The 25,706-nt window shown below is 32.6% G+C and overlaps 2 protein-coding genes across 3 annotated transcripts in view; one reads left to right on the forward strand and one right to left on the reverse strand.

The window, feature by feature from the left end:
* Positions 1-468, forward strand: part of LOC129806073 (MICAL-like protein 1) — a 32,806-nt gene extending 32,338 nt beyond the window's left edge. For both annotated transcript variants that reach the window (XM_055854398.1, XM_055854399.1), the window contains one exon: positions 45-468. In XM_055854398.1, coding sequence (XP_055710373.1) covers positions 45-113 — 69 coding nt within the window. In that variant the 3' untranslated portion in view covers positions 114-468. The remainder of the gene's footprint in view (positions 1-44) is intronic.
* LOC129806082 (uncharacterized) lies at positions 347-24,217 on the reverse strand. The gene is made up of 5 exons (XM_055854412.1): positions 23,878-24,217; positions 6,507-6,975; positions 6,131-6,429; positions 668-784; positions 347-598 (listed from the first exon to the last, which is right to left on the reverse strand). Exons 2-5 carry the CDS (start codon positions 6,972-6,974, stop codon positions 481-483), a joined length of 1,002 nt encoding a protein of 333 aa, XP_055710387.1. The 5' UTR covers position 6,975; positions 23,878-24,217; the 3' UTR covers positions 347-480.
* Between the last annotated feature and the right edge of the window lie 1,489 nt (positions 24,218-25,706).

Below are 25,706 nucleotides of genomic sequence, written 5' to 3' on the forward strand. Positions count from 1 at the left end.
AAATCTTTCACAAAGATTCTAAAAAGTGAACTTGCACCTTTCAGGATGACGACGAAACTGAGTCAAATGGCAACAGAGAGAAGAAGAAGAAGAAAAAATTCCTCATTATCTAAAATGTCTCTTTTATTATCCTGGTTATCCTACGAGCTGAAAAAATGGCCTACTAGATAAAAAAAATGAAATAAAAAATATTCAGACAAAAAAAAATATTTTTTCAAAATTATCGTGAACTATTGTGATAGGAAAAATTGGGAAAAATGATTAGAGGAAAAACTCTCTGAAGTATATTTTTTGCATAAAATCTTTAAGGCTATTTCATCGTCAAATTGAAGAAAAAAAAGTTAAATAGCATTTAGCAGCAGCATTTTATTTTCCCAATTTGTTGCTGATAATTTCTGTATTTTTTGTATTTTTAGTTTTTAAGAATTTTGTGAAGAAAATGTTTGAGTAAATTTTTTTTTGTACAAATGCTCAGTGGTTTCAGTAGCATCGACATCTGTTTGCTGGGCACTTTGAAGGATAATTGATGCATTCGTCCAGGCAGTAGACATCTGCTCCCTCCTTTCCTTCGATCTCTCCAATGGCTTCGCAGGTTTGTCTACAAGGAAAAAAAATGTTGAGCTTTTTTTCCGGAAGAAGGAAATCTCTAAAAAAGAAAGTTACTCACGGGCAATGGCAAATGGTTTCTGGGCAGTTGGGAGGGTATCGGAGACAATTTATCTGGCACCATTCATCCATGCCAGGAACACTCCTGTACAGTGGAGATGGAACACAAACTTGATCTCTGCAAAGAAAACAAACATAAATCAAATCGAGATATAATTAGTATTCTGATTTGCTCTATTTATATTTCTTTTACATTTTATTACATAAAAAACAGCCAGAATGGGTCACCATGTAGTACACTCTTTCTGAACTGTCCTAAAGATTGAATAAATTGAATTGATTTGAATTAAAAAAATTTCAATTAAATCAAATGTTCAGTTCCCAAAAAATTGTTTTTCATTCCAAAGTTCAGTAAAAATTCTCAGTATAATAATGTCAGAATCAGAGGAAGAAAAAAGGAAAGAAAAGGTGAAAGATGGTACGGAAAGTGGAAAATTCTGGTGGACTCGAGAGGATTTGCACATGATTGATCCGAAACATAAAATCCCGAATTATATGAAGGACAAAACTTTGAAAATAATTTCAGTGATTGTGTTCAGTGGAATAATTCTCCTGGGAGTGATTTATGCAAGGTACCAAGATGAAGAGGAGCAGATTCAGGATCATCCAGAGATAGATCTCTTCATTTTGTAAAAAAAAGGTAAAGAAATCAATATTCATAAATCTGTCCTCAAATGATAATGCTAAAAGTGAGTCTAAAAAGCAATCAAATCCATACACTGCACTGAGAGAAATCCGAAAAAGTCAAAATAACATTCCGAAAATGTTAATTTTACCCTGCATTATTGATCCGAAAACGGTACAAATAATACCCTTTTTATGTGTACAGTAGACTCTTCGATATCCAGCACTTCGATATCCGGGTGACAGCTGCCAAACACTGGCGGTTGATATATTCAAAATTATTTTCACTAAACATGAAGTTTGTCCAGAGTGAATTAAAGTATTATTAACATTGTATCGAAGTTTTTAATACATAATTGTGATAAAAAATGAAACATAAGCACACCATGAAGAAAATTTCTCTTTTTCTTTGTCAGACAGAAAATAAATTCACATTGCACAAAATAGAAAAACCGTTGATCATTCAAAAAACCTAAATGTCATTTTGTCCCCCAGTCAGCCGGATATCGAAGAGTCTACTGTATTATGAATTAAAGTTACTCTTTTTCATGTTAATTTTACCCTTAAAGGTGTAAAATTAACATTAAAAAATGTTGATATATTTTTACACCCAAAAAGTGTTAAAGTTATGACGAAAGAAAAGTTAATCGCAGCCTCTTTTTTTCTCAGTGTATCAAGGGGTAGATATCTGTGCCGCTTACGATTCTTTCGATTTCCGATCTGCCGATCTTTTGTAAAGATTGTGCCGATATTCTGATTTCACGCCTGTTTTCCGATTAGGCAGAATTTCCGAAAATTTCAGTCCTTTTTCCTTAACCCCCTACTCCCTCTTTCTCCGCCAAAACCATTTTTTGTTTATTTCGAAAACGGCTTCTTCTCCTTTCTTCATTCTCCAATATGTTTTTGGAGGTTGTCAAGGTGAACATTTTATCCTTAAATACCTATGTTCAAAAACCATTTCGATGTCGGATTTTCGAAGATCAAAGTTTACCCGTCAAATCATTGCTCTACCTGCCGATTTTACTCGGAGGTTTTTTGAAAATCTGTAGATTTTCGGCAGAATTTCTGCATAAAAAATCTGCATAGTCTCCATTTTCACAACAAAAATATTGTTGATTTATCAAGATACTGTGGAAGTTACAAAGAAAATGCTATGCTCTGCTTAACAAGCATTACCGATTAAACATTTTAGATGAGTAAAAAGATTCAAGACAAAAATACTAATTTCTTAAAAATCGCCCATGAAATGATACAAAAACACGAAATTTAGGTTGACACTCTGTTTAAAGTTTTCACTTCACTATTCTCTACTTAGAACACGGCGTCGCAGAATTCTTTATTTTATATAAACACTGTGATATCACCAAGAATCACTCTATTGAATTTTGCAAATTTCAGTGAAAAATATTCCATCTTTTCTGACACATCTGTCTGGAAAGTCTGGAATGTCTGTCTGGAAAATCTACAGAAAATCGGCAAAATATCTACAGAAATTCGTCAGAGTATGCACCAGGATTCGTCAGAAAATCTGGAAAAATTTCTCACGAATTTTGTCACAAGCCCAAATAAAATTCGTAGGAATATCTACAGATTTCTCGGCAGATTTTCGGCAGAGGTGTAGATATTTTCTGCAGAAATCTGAAATATATCTGACGAACTTATTTGACGGGCAACCACTTTGGAGGGTCTATTTTTCCAACCGATTTGCTTAAATTTGGATTTTTTTGAAAGATCTTTAAATTTCCAACCCAATTGCATCGGTCTTAATCGGTCATGAGTCGGTATTACTCGTAAATGATTTATCTTTCTCGGATTGACTTTTTATTTGTTCGTATGCTCGTTATTCATGCAAAAAGTATTCTAAAACGTCTAAAACCTACTTTTCTTAAAGCAATATCTTTTTTTTCTTAATTTTTTGATTTATCTAAATTAATTTAATCGGTAGTAAAGCAGTAGGGGAAAGTACTCTCCCTTCGAACGTTCATGCCTTCGAATAATGTGAATTTCTTCTACTTTTTTTAAGATATTTACACATGATTATCACACAATTATCAATAATTGATGATAAGCTAACTAATATTTAATAAAAATGCGTAAATCGCATTTACGCATTATTTATTTGCGTAAATCGTAATCGAAGTAGAGAGTACTTTTCTTTCTTTCTTAATACCAAGGGGGAGATATTAGGGTCGAAAATGGTGTACAGCTGAAAATGAAGTGCTTGGAAGTCTTTAGAAGTGGGAGTATCCGAAAATAAAGTCTTCTCTGTTTAATTCGAAAAAGTTGGTTGACATTTTACAAGTTCGGTTATAATAACAAAACGGAATAAATAAAGCTAAAATTTATTATAGCTTAATTTTTGTTGTAATTTCGCCGACGAAATATTCTGTTCAAACTTATAAATTTATTCATAATATTTATTATTTATGAAAAATGTGTCTTTCATTACAATATAATTTTCTTTAATTTTTATAGGAGTTTTTTTTCAAATTCATGTTGTTGCTCGCAAATAATGATATAACTATTGTAGTTAACTTTGAATCATTTTGATGGCAATATTTCCATCGTGTGGAAGAAAATTTATGGATAACATGTGAAGAGATTTTTAAGATTGTGGAAAACAATGATTCTATCGTATTTCACTATTTAGAAAAGCTTGGATGTATTTAAAAGCTCGATACATGGGTGCCACATCTTTTAACTGAAAGGAATGAGGAGGAGTGTAGGAACTGTATGAACTGTATTACGGGTTATTATGGTATTTTTTATGGTAATTTTTTAACCAAAGACCTTTGTATCCAATTCCGGAGTATAGGATTTGCCGGATCATGAGCTGTAGTTGAACGGCTACGAAGTCTTTGGGGTTAACGGCAATGAAGTAATAGCGTGGTGGTGCATAGAGTTTAGACATTAACTTTAAAAAGATCTCACTGATCTGACCGCAATCCTGTCGCTTGATCTATTTTTTATTCTAACTTGGTAAACAATTATTTTTGATACGATATTAATTTTTTTTTGAAATGCATAAATAATATTTATAGATTACAGACAGCTTATTTTCAAAAAGATAAATTTTAAAAAGTATTTTTTTCCATTGCTCCCACCTGATTTCTCAAATATACCTTTGTCAAAAAAATTTTGGCCGATACTGTACTTCTGAAGTGCTGAATCAGTTGTTGCACTCGTACTTTTAGTCTCTTACAGACTTTCCAACATAGTTTCAATAAATTAGAAACAACAATACATTTTTCAGAGACTTTCTTTTCCAAAAGTAGCTTCACTAGTCTCTTAGAAAATTCATAGAAAGAAATTCTGTTGGTCGTAAAACACAGATAATATTAAAATTCAAGATAATCTATCGCTAGAAATTCAAAATAGAAGAAAAATATTAAAAAATATACGTAAAAATAAATTTCTTGAGATTTTTTTAAGTTTTTAAATTAGATTTTTCATAATATTGAATAAATTACTGATTCCTAAGTATGAGAAGTGCATGAAGTGCAAGAAGTGCTGGAAGTACTGGAAGTATTGCATCTTTTTTGGGAGTCTTCCGAAAAGCTGGAAGTGTAAAGGGCTCTACCATACAAATTGTAGAAGTGTCTAGAAGTGGTGTACACATTTTCACCCTAATATCTCTTCATTGGTTAATACACAGAGAGCTCTTTCTAGTGAGTTCGAGTACTCCGCAAAGCTGTAACGCTTTATTAATTATTTAAAAAACTTATTGACTGAAGCGAACAAAAGTTTATTTTCTTCAGAATTAAAGAATTATCTTTTACTTGACCTAAAGGAATTTAAAAAAAAAAAACTATTTGTGTTTACAGCAAGTTATTCAAAATTTTACCCAAATTCACCAAAAAGAAAATCGTATTTTACATTTTCGGGTTTTCTTAGTTAAATTTTTTTTTTGAATATGCTAATAAAAATGAATTTTTCTATAAATTTTATTTTCCCGGAAGTTAAGCAGTGCTTTTACGAAGTATTCTAATGAAAATCTTATTACTCTGATATTTTTTTATGTTTTTTCGAAAGAAAAAGTTTTAAAATATGAGGTAAAGTGCTCTCAAGTCGACCGGTAGAGTTATTCATTCAATTTATTTATATTTGCACTAATATTTGGCGTAGGGTCTAACATTAATAGGTCAGTTATTCCATAAATAAATACGAATCAGTGACAATTTTATAGATATTCACCATTAAAACATTAAAAAATTGACCACCGTGTTCAAATCTCGGCACAATCGCTAATGTTCAAATTTAACCAAATCGGTTGAAAAATGAGCCTTCCAAAGTGCTTGACTTTTGACCTTCAATAATTCAAAATGGCGAATTTTCCGGTCATAAGTATGTTTGGGCGAAATGTTCGCCTGGACTAGCTCTAAAACATATCCAAAAATCATTGAAAAAGCTTGGGCCAATTTTGAGAAAAACAAAAAACATGGTTTTTGGAGGGGATAGAGGGGTGGGGGGAGGGGAAAAAACGTCGATAGATTTTGTTTTTATATTGGGGGTCATCGAAGACTGGAAGTCGATATCTCTTACCGTTTAAGCTCCAGAACAGTGAAAAGTTCAAAAAAAGACAATTATATAACTGCTCTCTTTGAGTTCGAGCAGTAAAATTGAATAATTTATGCTCTAACTAATTCCTATATCACCTTCGATTTTTGTTTCTTTTAAAGCTCTATTCTGAAGCTAATAAATGTGCCTTAAAAGGATTTTTTAAAAAAGCACAAATATTTTTGGGAGCCTTTATAAAAAGAGGATGCATTGGATGACTTTTGGCGGTAACCGTGGATATTTTTTATGATACGCTACGCATAAATTACGTGAATAAACTCACCTGACAATGAGGGGGAAGATATTGTTGGGTGCTGGAGCACGGAAATCTCTGTAGTAGAGCAGGAAGGGATTTGCATTCTCGGTGAAGAAAGGCGGGAGAGCTCCTGTGTTGGAAGTGATGGCAATGTCTGCACAATTGCGGAATGTCTCAGCTTTTCCACAGCCAACAGCCTCCGTGCCGTTGGAGCATGTTCCCCACATGTTGGCAGTGTAGTAAGTCCACTGGAGGACGCACTGATTGCAGGTGACATACGGAGGAAGACGCACGCGATAGCGGAAGACGCCCTTCTTCTTTGCCTCCTGCAGAGAAAAGAATTGACTTTTAGAGAGATACCAGACTGGATGATATCTCACTGAGAATCTCACACACTAATTACCTGAGGTATCAAGTAGCGCACTTCACGTGTACCTGAGATAAATAGTGGGTATCGATCGAAACATTCCTGCGTAGCTTCGAGATTAGGGTTATTATTGGGACAGAGAAACATCTCAAAGCGTCCATAATGATTGGCCGTGAGTTCAACTTCCACCTCAATCTCCTGTCCCTGCGTGTAATACCGCGAGATTATGCCCTTTGCATATTCCCCACCAGCTTCATGGGGCCGTGGAGTGGTCAGGTGATATGCATCTCCACACAGACCACATCTGCCCCCATTCTGCTCCCACTGAACCGCGTAGCCGCCACAGAAGAGCTCATTGTCGTTGTAGTTGACGGGATTGGGGTAGCCGAAGCGCCACATGGCATTCCTGGCTGGAGGATCCATCAGTCTGCCATGTGATGACACCAATTCCGTGCCATAAAGCACAATCAGCAACCAACTCACGAGCCACATCCTCAATTGCATTCTGTTTAAAAGTAAAAAAAAAGAAATGTTATGCGAAAAAAAAACTCCCAGAGAAATTTTTATATAATCCAAAATTCGGCCAAATTCGATTTCATTGGAGATATGGAATGCATACTAATACGAGAATGTAAAAGAAAATCAAAGTATTTTACCAAAATTACAGTGAAATTCAAATTTCTGAATTACATAAAATCGTGAAGACTTGCAAAAATATCGAATTCATTTGATAACTTGATGAAAGACTCTTTTATCAATTTTTCAACTTCTGTTTAATGACCATCGCACAATAATTTTTGTTTATAAACATGTTTTCAAAATTTCCCATAAGAATGAGGGAGATGACTAGATCTAGATCTCACTCACTCTCTGAAATGTAAAAACATGTTTACTAAACATGTGCGTTGGGCATAATTCAATTGAAGATTGCTCTTAAAATTAGATTTTTCTAAGTACTTGGTAAATACATAAAATATACATAAGTTTAAACGTCCACTGGCATCTTATTTGATCACCTAAAAATATACATTTCCGAATAGAAAATTAAATAAACAAAACATAAAAAAAAACAGCAATTAATGACAAGAAATACTTCTAAAAAGTGAGAGACTTTTTATTTGTACCATAAGCAGGTAATGATAAGAAGACATTCTGTTGAAGAATGAAAATTACAAGAGTAGGGAACAGTTCCGTTCAAAATTCACTCGTGCGATAATCTGCCAATCTTTTGTAAAAATTGTGCCAATTTCGCGCATATTTGCTGATTTAAAAAAATCGGCAAATCTCTGAATTCAATTTCTGGCCAAATTGTGTCGATTTTTTAGCATAACAGTGCCGATTTTTAGGTCCAGATTGGCATCATTTTGCCGATCGCCGCTCACGGTTCCCTCTGACAGCCACTTATTCACCCCTTGGAAAATTATTATTACTTTTGCTAGGATCGATTGCTTTACATTTTTTTCAATTTATTTATTTATGGCGCTGGCACACCTTTTCAATTGAGTGAAATTCAATCGATTGAAATTTTACCTCTCACTCTTTCAAACTGAAATCAGATATAGTTGTCTCTTTCTGCCAAATGAAATTTAAAATTGAAATTGAAATTTTAATTTCCATTTGAAAAAAAAGAGACAGCTATACCTGATTTCAGTTTGAAAGAGTAAGAGGTAAAATTTCAATCGATTGAATTTCATTAAATTGAAAAGGTGTGCCAGCGCCATTACAATTTAATTTAAAATGAAGTGATTATGATCTGTTTGTTATCAATAAAATAATACTGAGTTTAATAACAATAGAATCGAATTCTAAGAGAAAGTTTCAATACTTCAAAATCCGATATTAAATATAAAAAAAGGTGTGGCAAAGCGTCCCAGGCTTTGTGAAATGCTCGAACTTGTGACTAGATTTACCGGTTCATAACCGATTTGAACCGATTCTTAAATCTCTCAAAAGATCCCCCAAAATAGTTTTAAAAGTAATAGGATTGATTTTCAGATAACATTTTTTTATCGGTTATGAACCGATTCATTACCGATTCAAAACCGATTGGAACCGGTTTAGTTTTGTCGGAAATTCCAAGACCTTTCCAACGACGCCAAACATGACCCCATTTGCTTCAGAAATGCGCTCTGTAGTGTCTTTTTAATTTTTGACCTTGAAAAACCGTTATTAGGAATGATTCAACGGTATTTGCGTATATGGACGAAATGTTCGCCTTGATAATCTCTGAAACATATCCAAAAATGAAAAAAAATCACACGACGCGTTTTCGAGCAATCCCAAAAAAAACATAGTTTTGAAGATGACGTGGAGGGATGGGGGGAAAATGAGGGGCATATAACGATCCTTGGATCGACTTATGGGAGAGGTCCCCCGAAGGTCCCAAGTCTCTATCTCTAACCGTTTGGCCTCTAGAGCTGATGACAGCCGGACGGACAGACGGACAAATAGCGTGACAACATTTCTCAGAAATCGTCTGTAACGTAAAGATTTGTTAAGAAAAGTGGTCTCAGGGGGGTGGAAGGTGGAAATTTGGGGGGATGAAAAATCGAGGAATTATAATACTGCTCTCTCCGTAGAGTTCGAGCAGTAAAAAATTGATTGAATTCTTTTTGCTTAGAACGGTTAGAACACTTGAGAGAAATCCGAAAAAGTTAAAATGATATTCCGGAAATGTTAATTTTACCCTGCAGTATTGATCCAAAATCGGTGTAAATATTACCATTTTTAGGTGTATTAGGGGTTAAAGTTACCCTTTTTCATGTTAATTTTACCCTTAAAAAGGTGTAAAATTAACATTAAAAAATGTTGATATATTTTTACATCCAAAAAGTGTTAAAGTTATGAGGAAAAAATGTTAATATTGTGTTCTAGTTATGCAATAACCTCATTTAGGTAAGGATCCTTTCCAATTTACGATTCATATACGAATTAATTTTTATCTCTGTTTTGTGAAGCTTTATTCTATCTTTTTATGTAGATTGTTTCGATTCAACTTTCTGATTGATTTTACACCAATTATGTGATTGGTTTGGTCTTACACCTATGTAGGGATTGATTCTACACCTATTTTAAGATTTGATTTCTTTCTTGGATTGATTGTATTTTTATTTTCAATTTCATCTGATTTAGGTAATGATTATTCCTTGCAATTTTTTCGATTGATTCTAGGGTGAAAGGAACACCTATTGACACTTTAAGAACTCGTGTCAGGACCTATTGACACCCTAACTCTGTACCATTTGGAATACGAAATTTGTACACTATCTTTATCGGAAAACGTAAATTAATGAAAAACGCCACATTACTTACATTTTATTAGATATATTAAATAAATTTCAACATTTTGACAAAAGTGTCAATAGGGGTTCCCTGTCGAAGAGGTGTTCATTCGACCTTACTCCACTTTCTGATGGAATGCTTTACTAAGAAAAAAACTGTTGAGTTGAAATAACTATAATATATCGCCGAGTTAAATTAACTCGTTGGATATCAATGCACTTTTTACTCTTTTTCGATGTAAAATTTCATCTCGACTGAAGCATATGCTTAAATGTTTTTGCTTTAAGAATATACTTCAGTCAAGAAGATTTTCGCGTTACAAAGTTCATATGGAACATCAATTACGGTTACATCTAACAAAACATGGCTAACTTGAGATCGAGAAATAAGAATAATAAAGAAAATGATAACATAAAAATATAAAATTGCGAAATTTATGCATTTTGAAATTTATTTAACTCCTAAAACAAGTCTATTAATCTTAATATTACGGCGTTATCACACTTGCACATTAAAATTTTAATGTGATTCACATTAATTGTCGCTGGTGAGAATCCAAATGTGTAATTTGTGTGTTTGAATCATTTTATATTCAAAATTTGATCTCTTTGTTGATAAAAAGGTAGACTTGGCCCGCAAAATTTGATATAAATTGATTTATAACATTAATGCAAAAAATTAATGCGATTTTCTCTTTAATTTTTTAATGTGATAAATATTTATGCTTTAGGTAAATTTAAACGTATTTTTGGAGGCCAAGTCCACTTCTTTATCAATTAATAGAAAAACGCCAAATATTAAGTAACTCAAAGACACAAATAACATATTAGGACGCTCACAAGCGACAATTAATGTGAATCACATTAAAATTTTAATGTGCAAGTGTGATAACGCCGTTAGTCTATTAATTCTAATATATTTTATGATTTATTCTATCTCCTTTAGGGACTGATTCTATCCTATTCTGTAGATTAATAATCTACCATTTAGGTATTAGTTCTAGTGGTTCTAGTCGATTTTTATGATTGATTCCATTTAACTGTTCTGAAGCTTTTTAATTTGAAAAGTTCGGTAAAATTGAATGAAAATTCTCAAAAAAATTATCATAAGCCTTTATGTTATTCCTTTATGAAGTTGTGAATTTTCAAACAATTTTTTTTGAGTTTTTTACTTATTGACCTTACGAATTGTACCAGAATTGGAAGGAATCAAAGAAATTGCGTTGAGTGCACATTGCACATTCTGTTTACAATAAATTTCACTGTCTTATGTTCTGCCGTGTGGAGCTTTCATTCTTAAATTACGCAGATGGGTAAACGGTTTATCTTTGAGAAGTTATCTTAAAACCTGAATCAGTATGTAATGTAACCCTCAAAGAAAATAAAACAGGTGCAATGTTAAGTTATTGCATGTCTTTATGTAAAACCTTCGGAAATATTTATGATAAAAAGTTTATAAGTTTATGATTAAATCGAGAGCAATATTTTATAAATTATTATTATTTTTTTTTGCATTCTTCTGCTCAAGAGTAAACAAAAGAGGATTGGTGTTTAAGAAACTGTCATGTATTATCATATTTGTTCAACTATCCTAAGCGATCTTTTTTGCAATCTCTTTGGACATTTTTTTATTCTCTCAATATTTCAGCAACTTCTTTGATCTCAATTAATTTTTTTTTATTCTTAATTTAGTCGTTTTGAAGGTCATTTAAATGGCTCTGGACGAACTGGAATACGTTTTTGCTTCACAATATTGACTTTTCTTCTCCCACTGAAGCCGTGCAAGTTCCACATTAACTTTAAAGAAGTTTAGTTGCAGAAGCTATTTTTTTTGTCGATCGTGATATACATATTTAAGTGAGTAATTTTAACCGTTTCCTATCACAATCACCTTCTGGAAAGAATTGACAAGATACCCAGAAGAAAATTTATTGGTAGTGACTTTGGTCATGCATTTAATCATTTTAATATCCTCGTGCTAAGTGATGGGTTTATAAATTGGGAGGCATGGTTCTTTTCTTTTTGGTTTACGCAGTATAATAAATTGTTACTTGTTTTTATATTGGCAGAAGAAAACATCATTATTGACGAAATGGGAGAAAAAAAAGAAAGAATACTTTAAAATAATAAATTGTTGATCGGTTAGTGAACTTGTGCCAAAACAGTTTAACAAAAAAAAATATAATAAAAAAAGCTGGGTGATCTTCAGTGTCTAAAAGGTGGTCATGTCGATACCTGGAGGATAAAGTCATTATATATGTATGTATATAGTTGAGAATATTTATAATACCTGATTTTTTTGTTCTTGGATATTTTTTTCTTGCTTTTTTTTTGTAAATTAAAATTTAAAACCAACTCTCGATGGATTTTAACACACTTTGGCATTTTTTTTGTATATTTTTTCATGATATTTGCATAAATTGATTCCTTTGAAACGTAAGATCCATACGACACGGGTTAAAAGAACTCCACCCTAATGGAAATATCATCTTTTTCTCACTTCTCTTCTGATAAAGCACGGGAATACATCAATACTATCTCGGGGATTAACATTGATTACTGCTAAATTAACTAATTTATACCACAGTGCCTATTGGCGAAAATAGGTTTTTTTTGGCAAAAAGAAAAGAAAAGAAAAAGAATCCAAAGAAGTTCTTAAACCACAAAATTCCATGAGTCAGTTGCCTTCTTTTTGTGTGACATAGAATAAATAATAGAGCGAAGAAAACGGTTTTAGGAACTTATATCTTTGTTTAGTTCTAAAGTGTACCTAATGGTTTTTTGTGTCTCATAATCTATTGATGATGCCTCGTTGGAGATTTTGTGCTTAAATGTTCCATTGAAGAAGGTCAATGTATTTGATGAATTACACCAAAAGTTGAACAAACTCAAGTGCCAGACAATTGCAAAAGATTTCGTGGGTAAGAAATTTACACTAAGGAACCCAATTTATTGTAATTGGCATATGGTTAAAGATGCTTTTAGAACGCGGAGAAGAATCAAAGCTATCGTGGTATATTTAGAAAATATCAACAATATAGAAAACACACTTAACCGTAAAATTGGATTAGAATTAATAACTAAATGGTGTAGAATCAATGAATTAGTTGGGGTAGAATCAATACATTAAAGGGATAAAATCAATCCCTTAACAAAATGGAATCAATCACAAAAATCTACAGGAATTAATACCTAAATGGTAGTCCCGTCAAATAATTTCGTCAGATATCTTTAAGATTTCTGCAGAAAATATCTACACTTCTGCAGAAAATCTGCCGAGAAATCTGTAGATATTCCTACGAATTTTATTTGGGCTTGGGACAAAATTCGTCATAATTTTTTCCAGATTTTCTGACGAATCCTGGTGCATACTCTGACGAATTTCTGTAGATATTTTGCCGATTTTCTGCAGATTTTTTTTCTACATTCCAGAATTTCCAGACAGCTGTGTCTGAAGAGATGGAATATTTTTCACTGAAGTTTGCAAAATTCAATAGAGTTATTCTTGGTGATATCACAGTAGTGTTCAGGGGGGTGACATTAGCTCTGAAAAATGCGACCGGTTTTAGTGTAATTTTTTCCCTGTTTTCGTACACATTTCATGAGATATCTCTAAAACTGCGTAGGTTGCCAATTTAGGGTTTTCGGATGCCTCTTCGTTATTAAATTGGCTTTTATTTTGTTTTAGTATTTTTTGCTAATTCATTCTACAATGACAGAAAACAGCTAATAAACTGAAAAGTTTTTTCGGCACGCTAGAAATACATAGGAAATATAGGAAATGTCATGCCCCTGGTAGTGTTTATAAAAAATAAAGAATTCTGCAACGCCGTGTTAGAGAATAGTAAAGTGATAACTTTAAACACAGTGCCGACCTAAATTTCATGTTTTTTTATCACTCGATTGGCGATTTTTAAGAAATTAGTATTTTTGCTCGCATTTTTTTATTTATCTAAAATGTTTAATCGGTAATGCTTGTTAAGCAGAGCATACTATTTTCTTTGTAACTTCTACAGTTTCTTGATAAATCATCAATATTTTTGTTGAGACAATGGAGACTATGCAGATTTCCAATGCAGAAATTCTGCCGAGAATCTGCAGATTTTCGGAAGAATTTCTGCCGAAAATTTACAGATTTTCTACGTAGAAATTCTGCCGAAAATCTACAGATTTCCTCTGAATGTACTAGACCATACCGTTACAATTCAAAAAACCTCCGAGTAAAATCGGCAGGTAAAGAATGATTTGACGGGGTTTATTAATCCACAGAATACGATAGAATCAGCCCCTAAAGGAGACAGAATAAATCATAAAATCATATTAGAATTAATAGACTATAATGGTGTAGAATCAATCACTAAGTTGGGACCGAAAGAATCAAAATTAAAATAGGACAAAAATATAAATAAATTGATATTCCCGAGACTGAAAATCACTTAAATCCTACATTTTCATTCCTCAGCATCAAATCGCATCATTCCTGGGTGCACTTTTATTTGGTTTGTTTGCACTTATGAGACACGAAAATTTTTACCTACTATCCAGGAATATAGTAATCCATGGTAGAGGCCTTTAATGAAATGTAATCAATGACAATATTCGATTAGAATTAACACCAAAATGACATAGAATCAATCATAGAATTTGAGTAAAATCCATCCTTAAATAGAGGGAATTCATTCAATCACAAAATTGGGGCAGAATCAAGAACTTAAAGAGATAAAACCAATTACAAAAATAGTATAGAATCAATACCTAAATAGGAGAAAACCAGTCACAAAACTGGAGTAGGATCAATAACAAAATGGAATAGAATCAATAAAACAATAAGAACACAAAATAAAACTGTATAAGTCCCTAAATGGGACAAAATAAATCACAAAACTGAGGTAAAATTAATCCCTATTGAATGAATAATGAATCATATAGTGGTGTAGAATCAATCCGCAAAATTAGAAAGGATCAAGAATCATTACCTATATGAGATGAAATTGAAAATAAAAATACAATCAATACATAAATGAAATGAAATCTCAAAATTGGTGTATAATCAATCCCTAAATAGGTATAAGACTAAACCAATCTCAAAATTTGGGTAGAATCAATCAGAAAGCGGAACTGAATCAATCCATAAAATTGGAAAGAATCATTCAAATTTCATGAAAGTATTTGATCTTAATTTGAAATAAGCATTCCTGCAGGCTTTTAAAAATAAAACTTAAATTAAATTGAATTAAAAAATTAAAACTTTTACAAATACATTTATGTAGAAACATTATAAAATACAAACATATTTAGGCAGGTAACTAATAATATCTGGTTATTAAAAAAATCGTTTTGGCTTTAAGATTTTACTGATCGACTTCAGAGAGCAGCATATATAAATACAAACACCTTTTATTCGAACTTATACTTCCGGTGTTCAATGTCTCTTAATAAAAGAAAACGTTATCTCCGGATGGTTTTCTTTTTATTCCTCACCGTGGCTATTCCCTACAAGAACATTTTTTTGGTTTCAAAAACGGCTGCTGTAGATTCTTTCATTTTCGGATATGATTTGGAGGTAGCCCAGGCGAACATTTCGTCCACATGACTGCAAAAAATCAAAGTCTAACCACTTTCTAGGGACCATTTTCCAACCGATTTGCTTAAATTTGGATTTTTTTGAAAGGTCTTAAAATTTCCGATCCGGATGCATCAGTTCCAATCGATAAAAAATCGGGAAAGTTCTCGTAATAGGTCCACCTTTCTTTATTAATTCATTTTTATTTGTCCCGTAACCCCTCATTTTTATCACTGCTCAATTTCAATTTGTTATTACTCATTTGTGAAGTGCTTTGATAAGGCTCATTTTGGCGTTAAAGTTTTTAAAAATGAATTGAATTGGTTTTAGTACCCTTTTGGTCAGTTTGAAATATTCTGTAAATGATGCAAAATTGTTCGAAAACCACTTTAAATCTTTATTTAAATTGCCAGAATGGTTTATAACTTATTAATTTTTTCTTATCCGAGAATATTTCACTATTTTTATGCATTTAGGAACTTGTATTTCTTTTCTTATTACTTTTTTTAACCATTTCTGATTTTTACTGATAAAATTTACCAAAATAATGCAAATATAAATTAAAATGTTATAATTTGTCTCAGTAGCTAACTGAACTCTCTTGCAAACTGATAGTATTCAGCTCCCTGAGCAAGCCCTGCCCATGCATTACATTAGGTCACGCCCCTTTTAGAAACTAAGATCCACTTAAATTGCAATTATGAAATTTTATTGTAAAAATACGTTGGTTTGGATACGGTAAAGTTCTTAGATCAACTTCACCGTTGTTGCTTTTAATTTTACTTTAAATATGAACTAAGGTGAACTTAGCAAAAATCAATAGGCCACGCCCCTAACAAAATTAAAATACATAAAATAAAAGTTTTAAATAATATTTTCAAGTAAAATTTTTCGGTTTCACTTGGTAAAATTTTAAAAAGTTTAAAGGAAACATTTTATGAAAAATCAATTATAGGGGAAAGTACTCTCCCTTCGAACGTTCATGCCTTTGAATAATGTGAATTTTCTTTTATTTTTCCTAGATCAATTAAAATTGTCTTATATCTTGATAGATTTGATTGATTTCTTGATTTTATCAAAATTGAAGTGAAAATGTCTTTAAAATATCATTTGAAAGTATGTTTTGCTAAAACAAAAATATATTGAAAAAAATATTTCGTAAAATTATTCGTGAATGTTTGTCAATTTCTACTGGGGACTCACAAAAAGCTCTTAAATCGTATGATTCCAACAAGTTCGTAAAAGTTTGTAGTTTTTCACAAACATTGTTCGTTACATGATCACTCGACGTGCATTTCTTGTTTTTTTTACAAACATTTGTTCGTACATTTTCTGACGTCTGACAAAAATTTACCAACAAATGACGAAATTTTACGAACATTTGCGAACAAATGTTTGTAAAAGAACAAAAAATGCTCGTCAATTGATAATTTTACGAACAATGTTTGTGAAAAAAGTACAAACTTTTAACAACTTTTCTGTGTGTAGTTATTTTCTAGTGTTTATTTTGTAGAAAATATTATTCCATTTGTCCTGTGTATGAGCACCATAATTTCTGCATCATCATTTTTCGCAGATTTCTGTTGAGATCATTGAGATTTAAGAATTTTAAGCCTCAGACGACACATCACTACCTTAATTCAAATTCTCCTGTCCATTGTTACTGGAATAATACTCAAAGCAATGCAAAGAGAAGAACAAGGAAAGTCGTACTACTAGAAGATTATTCGGTCTTCATTGAGACGACACAGATTTATAGGAACTTTAAGGCAGTGTCTCATGCAGTGTGACATTGTTGTGAAAAAATATATAAAGAAGTTTGTATCCAAGGCCTTGCAGACATTGCAGTGCACTAGCACTTGGGGATGAAGGCAGGTTTCTTTCCACCAAATTGATCCGCGATATTGAATGGTGATCGAAAGGCACGCGTTAGGACATTTTGTCCAGACATCAAAATATTTAAAAAGCACAAGTAAAAAACGGTGTCAACCAGGTGAGAAGGATTAAAACCATTTTTTTCTGAGTAGCACGACAGATTAACCGACTTAATATGATTATTGTGGAAAAGGTGATGGTCAGAGAGTGCCAGAAGTTATTAAAGAGATACTCATAAACCAATAAGACAAGAAGTGAAGGTTCGAAGAACTTTGCTCATTGTATCGGATACTAAGTGGATTGGAAGTGACAAAAACATTTTTTTTGCACCAAAATAAAATAAAAGAATTGTGCGACAATTTTATGCAAATTGTGGGTTTTGTAATGAGAAAACTGTCAAAACTGTAATATATTATTTACATTCTTCACTCTTCTGCTAATTAATGTATTCGGAATCTTCAGGGTTCTCTTTTCCAAAAAACGAAACAAAAAAAAATTAAGAAAACCGTAACCTGCTTATCCCTCTGGCTTTAGGCAAGAAATTTCATACACGCTTCCACTGCCAAAGTCTTGCTAAAAAGGTCAATCAATTGCTGTTATCTACCTCAGAGAGTATTGAACAACATGCACTGATTAATGTATCGCAATATGGTATATTTTGAAGATCTCGTTTGACTTCATTCGCGTTCAACAATCACCTGAACCACCAGTAGTTGTTCTTTTGTTGCTCGAACTCTAAGAGACAGCATTATGTACAATTTCCTAATTTTACGCCTCTTACGGGCTTCAGACCTAAGGCTTACGCCCTAGACACACTTACGACTTTAGCCGAGAGGCGGATTAGTCAGAGACTGATGGAAATGTAATTTTATCACTATTTTGATTAAAATTACTTGTCTAAAATATCGACTTAGGATTGGATTATTAAGGGCAAGTGATCAATTTGATTCTGAAAATCCAATAAAATTGGTTACTAAGGGAAAGTGCCCAAGCCCAAGCTTCGTACTATCCCAAGCAAGCTTCGTAATGACTAAATTTTCCTATGTTTCTCAATAAATGTAACTCATCGCACCCGTATTTTAGAAAGCAGAGCAAATGTCCAGTTTTTAAAATATATTGTATAGTCGCATTTATTGAGAAACATAGGAAAAATTTATCCATGACGAAGCAGAGGATCGTACAAAATATGGGCCGTTACTTCTATTTAGAATTTTGAGATCTTTGGAAATTGAGCTAAAGCTTTACAATCATCACCGACTTGTGAATGCTTGAAAACCATAACTTGATATCGTCGGTTGCCTCAGCAACTGTGCTAACTGCATCTGTTTTGTGTCTGCATTCATTGCAAACACCGCGCAGCGATGCGTTGCTTACAACGAATGCTGACACAAAGCAAATGTAGTTAGCACAGTTGCTGAGGCAACCGACGATATCACTAACGGCTTAGCCACTAGGTTTGTTAATGGATGTTTAGAGTAAGGATGGGTATTTAGCTAAACGGATCCTTACCTTACTCAAAGAAAAATAGTTGCTTTAGACCTAGAGATTGATATCATTAACCGTTTGGCCACTATGTTTATTAATAGTAATTTAGGATGACGACGAGTTTTCATCTGAACCTATTTTTACTCAAAGCGGAGTCCCACACTGAAAAAACTACATAGGAGCCGTTTCTATAACCTGGGAATGTACGGCACCAAAATCCAGGATATTGGTAAGTCTCTAAATGGTAATCCGGAAACGATCAGTCATCAATCATCTATTTTCTCATGTGCATAGTAACTTCCACTATTTACATTGATCATCCATCAGCACTTTTTTTTACCATTTAAAAGAGATTTAATACATATAATTATTATTAATTATCAAACTTATAGGAGTTTTTCCAAAGTTTACAGTATGATATATAGGAAGAATATAATATCGAATACCAATCAGCATGGGAATTGGTGCAATACATATAGTATTTATTATTATGTTAAATTGTACTTGTATAAAAAAAGAGATGATTATAATTTACTATATAACATGGCCTGAATACCAAATGATATAGCAAATATTCCAGATCTCATAGTAAGACTTCCAATATCTTTTGGAAAAGATATTATCCCTTTTTAGAAATATTACAATGTAGATGGGGTAAAATTAACTTTAATAAAAGTAAATTTTACCATGTTTTAAAGGAATACAATATAGTCTCTTTGACGACGAGTTTTCACCTGAACCTATTTTTACTCAAAGCAGAGTCTCAGTAGGGATTTTTGAAAGGCGGAAGTCTTCGATTATCTCGTGAATAAGCGCCTTTACCACTAGAGGTTTCTCCAGAACCTTAAGTGTTCCTCCAGCGATATACTTCCTACCGAGATCCAATGTAAACTAACTCTTATTACCAAACCTGTCAATGATACTCTTCCCGAAAGGGTAATGCAGTGCACAAGCTAAAGGCCAGAGTAGACTCAGGCTGATCCCAGAGAATATTCAGCCAGTAAAAGAAAGTCAAGGAGATGAACTCCCTCCGGGTGCGTCAGAGGGTGCAATCTTTTCAGGACAGGAAAACACAAAATTCTTTGGCAAAGAATTTTCTGTTTTCCTGTCCTGAAAGGATGTTCATCTCCTTGTCTTTCTTATGCTAATTGTCGTCAATAATCTACCAAAAATTAGCCAGTAAAATGTTGCAGTAAAGATTTATCTCAAACTGTCGTATATTGAGAATTTAGGATAATCGATTACAAGCCTTTTGCATTAATTTTCTTGACTAATCAGGCTGAGTCAATTTGGGCCCTAATACTGGAAACGGTCTTAGGAGAAATCGGAGCTGCTGCGGAAAACGTATACAGGGGGTCCTGAGATTATTGACTTCAGGATTATGCACTTGACGGGATTATGCATATTTGCCTACCATTGGGAGTCAATTTGTGAAAATAATTTTGAAATATTCTGTACTCGGAAAATTTGAAAAAAACTATAGGGGGAAGTGGGGCACCTTTGAATGTGGGGTATCTTTGAAATTGGGATTTTTCACCTATTTTTAAATAAAGTTGAGCTTTGTCGTGATATAATTTAGCTGCACAAACAGATTGAGAAGCTAAATTACATTAAGACATGGCTCAGTTCTATTTAAAAATAGATGAAAATTCCCAATTTCAATGGTGCCCCTTTTTCAAAAGTGCCCCACTTCCCCCTATCCTTATTTAATTAGTTAACGATTTCGACTTTTGGTTTTTTTATGGACTTTTTACAAATCGACCCACCGGGATTATTTAGAATTTAGATTATAACAACGAACTCTGGTGGATGGTTTTTGAGTAAATCATTGTTCAACTGAAAGACCGTCCTTAGTCTAATTAATTCACTATCAATTTCAGAGGCTAAACCTAAAACTTACAGAGCTAAACCCTTAATGATATCGGTTTCTGGTTCTTTACAGATCCTAAATTTGAGGCAAAGTGTCATTAAATTATCTTGAAATTGTCTTATTTTATTTCTTTTATTTTACTTCATAAAAAAATCTTTCGGCATCAATAGCCATAAGTACAAAGTATAGGCTTTATTGTGTAAATGTTTTAGATTTAACTCTCGTTTAAAATCCATAATCAGTAATAAAATATACACCTTTCTAATTGTTAACTGCAGATATGATTTCACGACACTGTCGCATATTCAGTTACACTGTCAAAATCCTAGATCCATTTTATCGAAAAACATTCACTATCCTACTTCTGATTTCGGGATATGACAATTTAAGAAGTGGGATAATGAATATTCTCCACAGAAATGTTCTGAAGTTGATATAAATTTAAAAGAAAAATGAATAATATTGAATTGAAGAAACAAGAAAATAGAAAGTAAACTAACTCTCTGCAATTAATATAATAATTTTTGGAATATATCCACCAATGACCTTGGACGATTCCTTCTTTAAGTTTTTCAATGTCAAAAATAAAACACTTCTGAAGATAGAATTTTTCAATAAATTTCTTCATTACTTAATTTTTACGAAAGTTCTTCAAAACAGTAACATGTATGAACCGGCCATTACTCCGTTTTTGCGAAATTGGTTAGAAATTGACGATTTAGCAGTATGATAGAAATTATTGAACGAATGGAATTTACTCAATCCATTCTGTGATTTTGCGTTTATTAGAGCATCGTTCTAAAGCTCAATCTAGCAAATTGAAATTGTAAATTGAAATAAAATCATGATCATCCTATGGATGTATGGCATATACAACCTGAGAAGGAGTTTTCCACTGTTTTCACTCTGGAGTAGGCTGGTAATCAACGTTAAGACACCGGTGGCCTTGCCGCAGAAAAATACTTGGAATCCTGTTTTGTTACTATTTATATAAATTTGTAACGCATTAACCAGAGAGCATTGATGATAATAAAATATCTATCCATTTATCTACCTATCTAAATTAATTAAATGGTTTTTTTTTATCTAGACCAGGGGGGTAACATTAGCTCTGAAAAAATGAGATCGATTTCAGTGTAAATTTTTCCCAGTTTTCGTACACATTTCACGAAATATCTCCAAAATTACGTAGATTGCCAATTTGGGGTTTTCGGTTGCCTTTTCAATATTAAGTTGGCTTTTATTTTGCATTTATATTTTTTGCTAATTCATACTACACTGACAGAAAACTGCTAATAAACCCAAAAGTTTTTTCGGCACGCTAGAAACATATGGAAAACATAGGAAATGTCATGCCCCTGATCCAGACGATGTAAAACTGAAGTGGTCTACAGACTAGAGGAATAGCCCAGTTTTCAGAGATTTAAAAATCCAAAATAACATGAAATTTAATTGGTTTATAAGAATCTAATGGATTATTTATCCTTAATATCTAATCCAAAGTCAAAGTTTTCTAAAGAAAAATAGATTACGGCAAAAAACAAACGAGCAGCAAAAAATTCAAAGTGAGCAGGAAAATATATGGTCAGTAAAAAACTTAAATCTTTACAAAAATGGGTCTAATTTATATATTTAACATTTAAAATTGTTGCAGATAGAATAAAAATCTCTTTATTTTCCCTTTGCCAAAATTTGAACGATAATATCACTCTTTCAAGTTTTTTTTGTTACTGCTCAATTTTAACTTTTTACTGCTCATTTATACAATGCCATAGATTACTAGTAAGGCGTTAGAGGAGTCAACCCATTTGGTTAACCTGAGGTCTGAAGCCTGTGTAATATTTAAAAAATTCCATAAGGTACGGTGCTTTAATATGAGTGCTGTTGCAACACCTACTTGTTCAGACTCAAATCGCAAGATTGATAATAAAACGGCATAACTCATATTTTGTTATTTTTAATTTTTTTTACAGTTGTCAACTGAAAATTATTCCATTTCCCATAAGTTTAATTATTACATAAATTTGAATGGAAGTGCAATACCAAAAAAAATGTTATTGCTAAAATTAAGCTTTGAATGAGTCACTTCTAACCACGAATTATTTATTGGTTTATAGGTTATTACTTGAAAAGTGTTTTCAAAATATTACTTCTTCTATCTTAATCAGGGTATTTATCCAAAAAATTAAAGGTTCATAATAGCTTTAGTTCGTACGACAAACCATTTCCAAATACGGTAAATAAAATTTTCAACATCTTTAAAAGAGGTGTTAATGTAACACCAATTTCAACGCTTTATAGTGTTTGAAATAACACATGAACACAAATTGGTCATTTATCGCATCGTTTATTTTTGAAATTTTCATACCATCCACTTAAAACGGAAATTTGTATTGAGTTAAGTGTCATATTGACACTTCTTACGTGTTACTGCTAACACCTGGCCAACACTATCTTTTCTAAAAGTAAAAGAAATGAAGAGTTTATTATGGAACTCGTCATTTTCAGCAGTCCGCGAAGTCTTTTTCACATCTCCACCCCTTTTTGTTCCCAAAAAGCTTTCCTTTTTATGCCATTAATGATGATTCTCAGCACGTTAACCAGATTTTATTGTCTTCCTGGCATTTAACTGGAGTGATTTTTTTCTCTGCCAATAATATTCTCGAATCCAGGAAGGAAATTAACATATTTGTCTTTTTCATGTCAATGACGAAAAAAATGTAAATAGAGATTTAAATAGATCAGTGATCTCGAACTGAGGGCGTCAGTAAATCGCATGGAAACACAATGAGATTAAGAAACAAAACCAGAAATATTAGTCTCTAAAAATGTTCTATCGCCCAATTTTTCTTACACGAGCCGCACCAAATTAGCCACAATCGAATTGATATTGCTTACTAATGATCGAACCTATGACAATTCTTGGGCTTTGGGTACTTAAGAAGTGATTCTTTTTGGAGGAGAGAAGAGCGATACCTTGGAATTTCACTTGCACTGATTACCTTGATCTTGTGATCTACTGACAAAAATTACCATCAACATTGTTGATTTTGTCCATGAAGAAAATGAGCCAATATTTGCTCTTTCTGAAACAGGAACACATTTACATATTTTTTTCTGTTTTTAACTGGCATATCGACTATTTTTTTCCCTGGTTTCAATGCACCTGGAGGCAAGGTATACCACTCAAATGGGTGCACAATAGCAACAAAAAGCCAGATTAATTCCACTAAAAGTCCTTATTGACCACTTAACACCTATTTTGTGGCACAATTCCAACAATTTCCGACACAAAATAAAGCCAAAGCAATAGATATTTGTCACTCTTCTTACCTTCACTAAATGAGTCGAGAATCAATTGAAATTCCAATTGAGTATCGTCTTTTACTTATTTAACCGCTAAATTTTGCTTATCTTTTCCACCCAAAAGGCAAGAGATGCTAATGAGCTATGCGTTTTTATGACACAATTCAACTTGGGTACAATCCAGCAAAATAATTCAATCACGGAGAATTCTTACAAATCTAATGCACCATTACCACAAATTGGAAGAAATAATTCCCTGAAGACCATTTAACACCACTAAATCACGTCTTTGCGAAGACTTGATCAAATTTCTGGAACTCGCGCTACCACTCAAGAGTGGTAAATCCTCAACGGTCGCGGATTAACTGAATCAAAGACGGTGAGTGTCGTTTAATTTTAACAACGATGACCCTTGGAGACGAATGGGTAATCGCCTGAAAGTATATGAAGTTTAAATTAATTCTTTTTGAATTATTTAAAATTCTCTTGATCTTTGAAACTACATTTTATTATTTTTAAAAAAAATATTTAAATATTAATAAAATTTTCAAACTTCACTGGCGTATTTTTCATAATAAACAGAATGATCGATAGATTCAATTAAATGAAAATTAATTTTACTCATAGAAAGATTGATACTTAAGCCACCTGTTGAATAAAAGTCTTCGCATGTCTTGGCTACGAGAATCTTAAGTTAATCCTCTGAGCAAGTTAATTCTTTTATAAGCTATCTCTGTCACTCCCTATCTTCCAATGTTGTTTGCGAGAGATAAGACTTGAGTGAGCCCAATAAGACACGTTCCAATACAATCCATAAGAAACTTTTACGAAAAGTCGTCAATATCCAAAGACAATTCTGAAATATTTCTAATGAATACCATACCGCTCATTTGGTATAACATGGGTGTAACCATGATCACACGTTCACTTTGAGCATAAGAGCTTTAAAGTAAAAACAAAAAAGTTTTGAAAAACACAGATATAGGGAAAGTGTGCGAAATTCCGGCCAGCCTCGAATTTCGGCCACTTTCGAATATTCGAATTTGGATTTCGGTTGCACTTTTCTTTTGTGTCGGTTCCTGTCATGACTATTTGGTGATTTTTAAACACTACGAGGACTGGGGAAAATATGAAGTTTTTGTGTAGAGAGAAGAACCTTATATCTTGTCAATAAGTTTTTGATGAAGAAAATGTAGAAAATACTATGAAAGTGAAACATTAAATTAATCTTGTCGATTTCCCAACCGAAATCCGAAATCGAATATTCCCGCCGAGCAAGCTTTCACCCGATCACAATACCATCTGACATTAATTGAAATAACATGTGGGAACAGTCATGGTCTTTTTAGTACTTGAGAACAGTAATTTGCTAAAAAAAACATGCTCATTTTTTTCATTGGAATAGCACCATTAAGTGATTTTCAGTCTCGAGAATATCAAGAAGCAAGGGCACGACGTCTTTATTTGTACTTAAATTCACTTTGCTTGCACTACTATGGGACACAAAAATGTCTACCTACTATCCAGGAATTTAGTAATCCGTGGTCCAGCATATTAAAAGCCAATTATAAAATTTCTCTGTATTTGGATTTCAATAGCTAGATTGGGTTTAGTACTGATTTTGTAAAGTAGAGGTCCTCGTTCAATCCTTTATCGAATTACGAAAATGATAAAAAGAGCATTTCAAACGGTGTTCAGTTCATTGTACATAATAGTCACGATATCAAAGCAAAAACTGATTCTGTCAAAGAAACACTTGTTCGGCAGGGACCACTTATTGGGAATTTCATCAAATTATTTGAACTTATTTAATTTATCTAATAAAATGCAAGTAGTATGATGTTTTTTTATTAATC

The sequence above is a fragment of the Phlebotomus papatasi genome, chromosome 3, assembly GCF_024763615.1.
Source record: "Phlebotomus papatasi isolate M1 chromosome 3, Ppap_2.1, whole genome shotgun sequence".
NCBI classification, from domain to species: Eukaryota; Metazoa; Arthropoda; class Insecta; order Diptera; family Psychodidae; genus Phlebotomus; species Phlebotomus papatasi.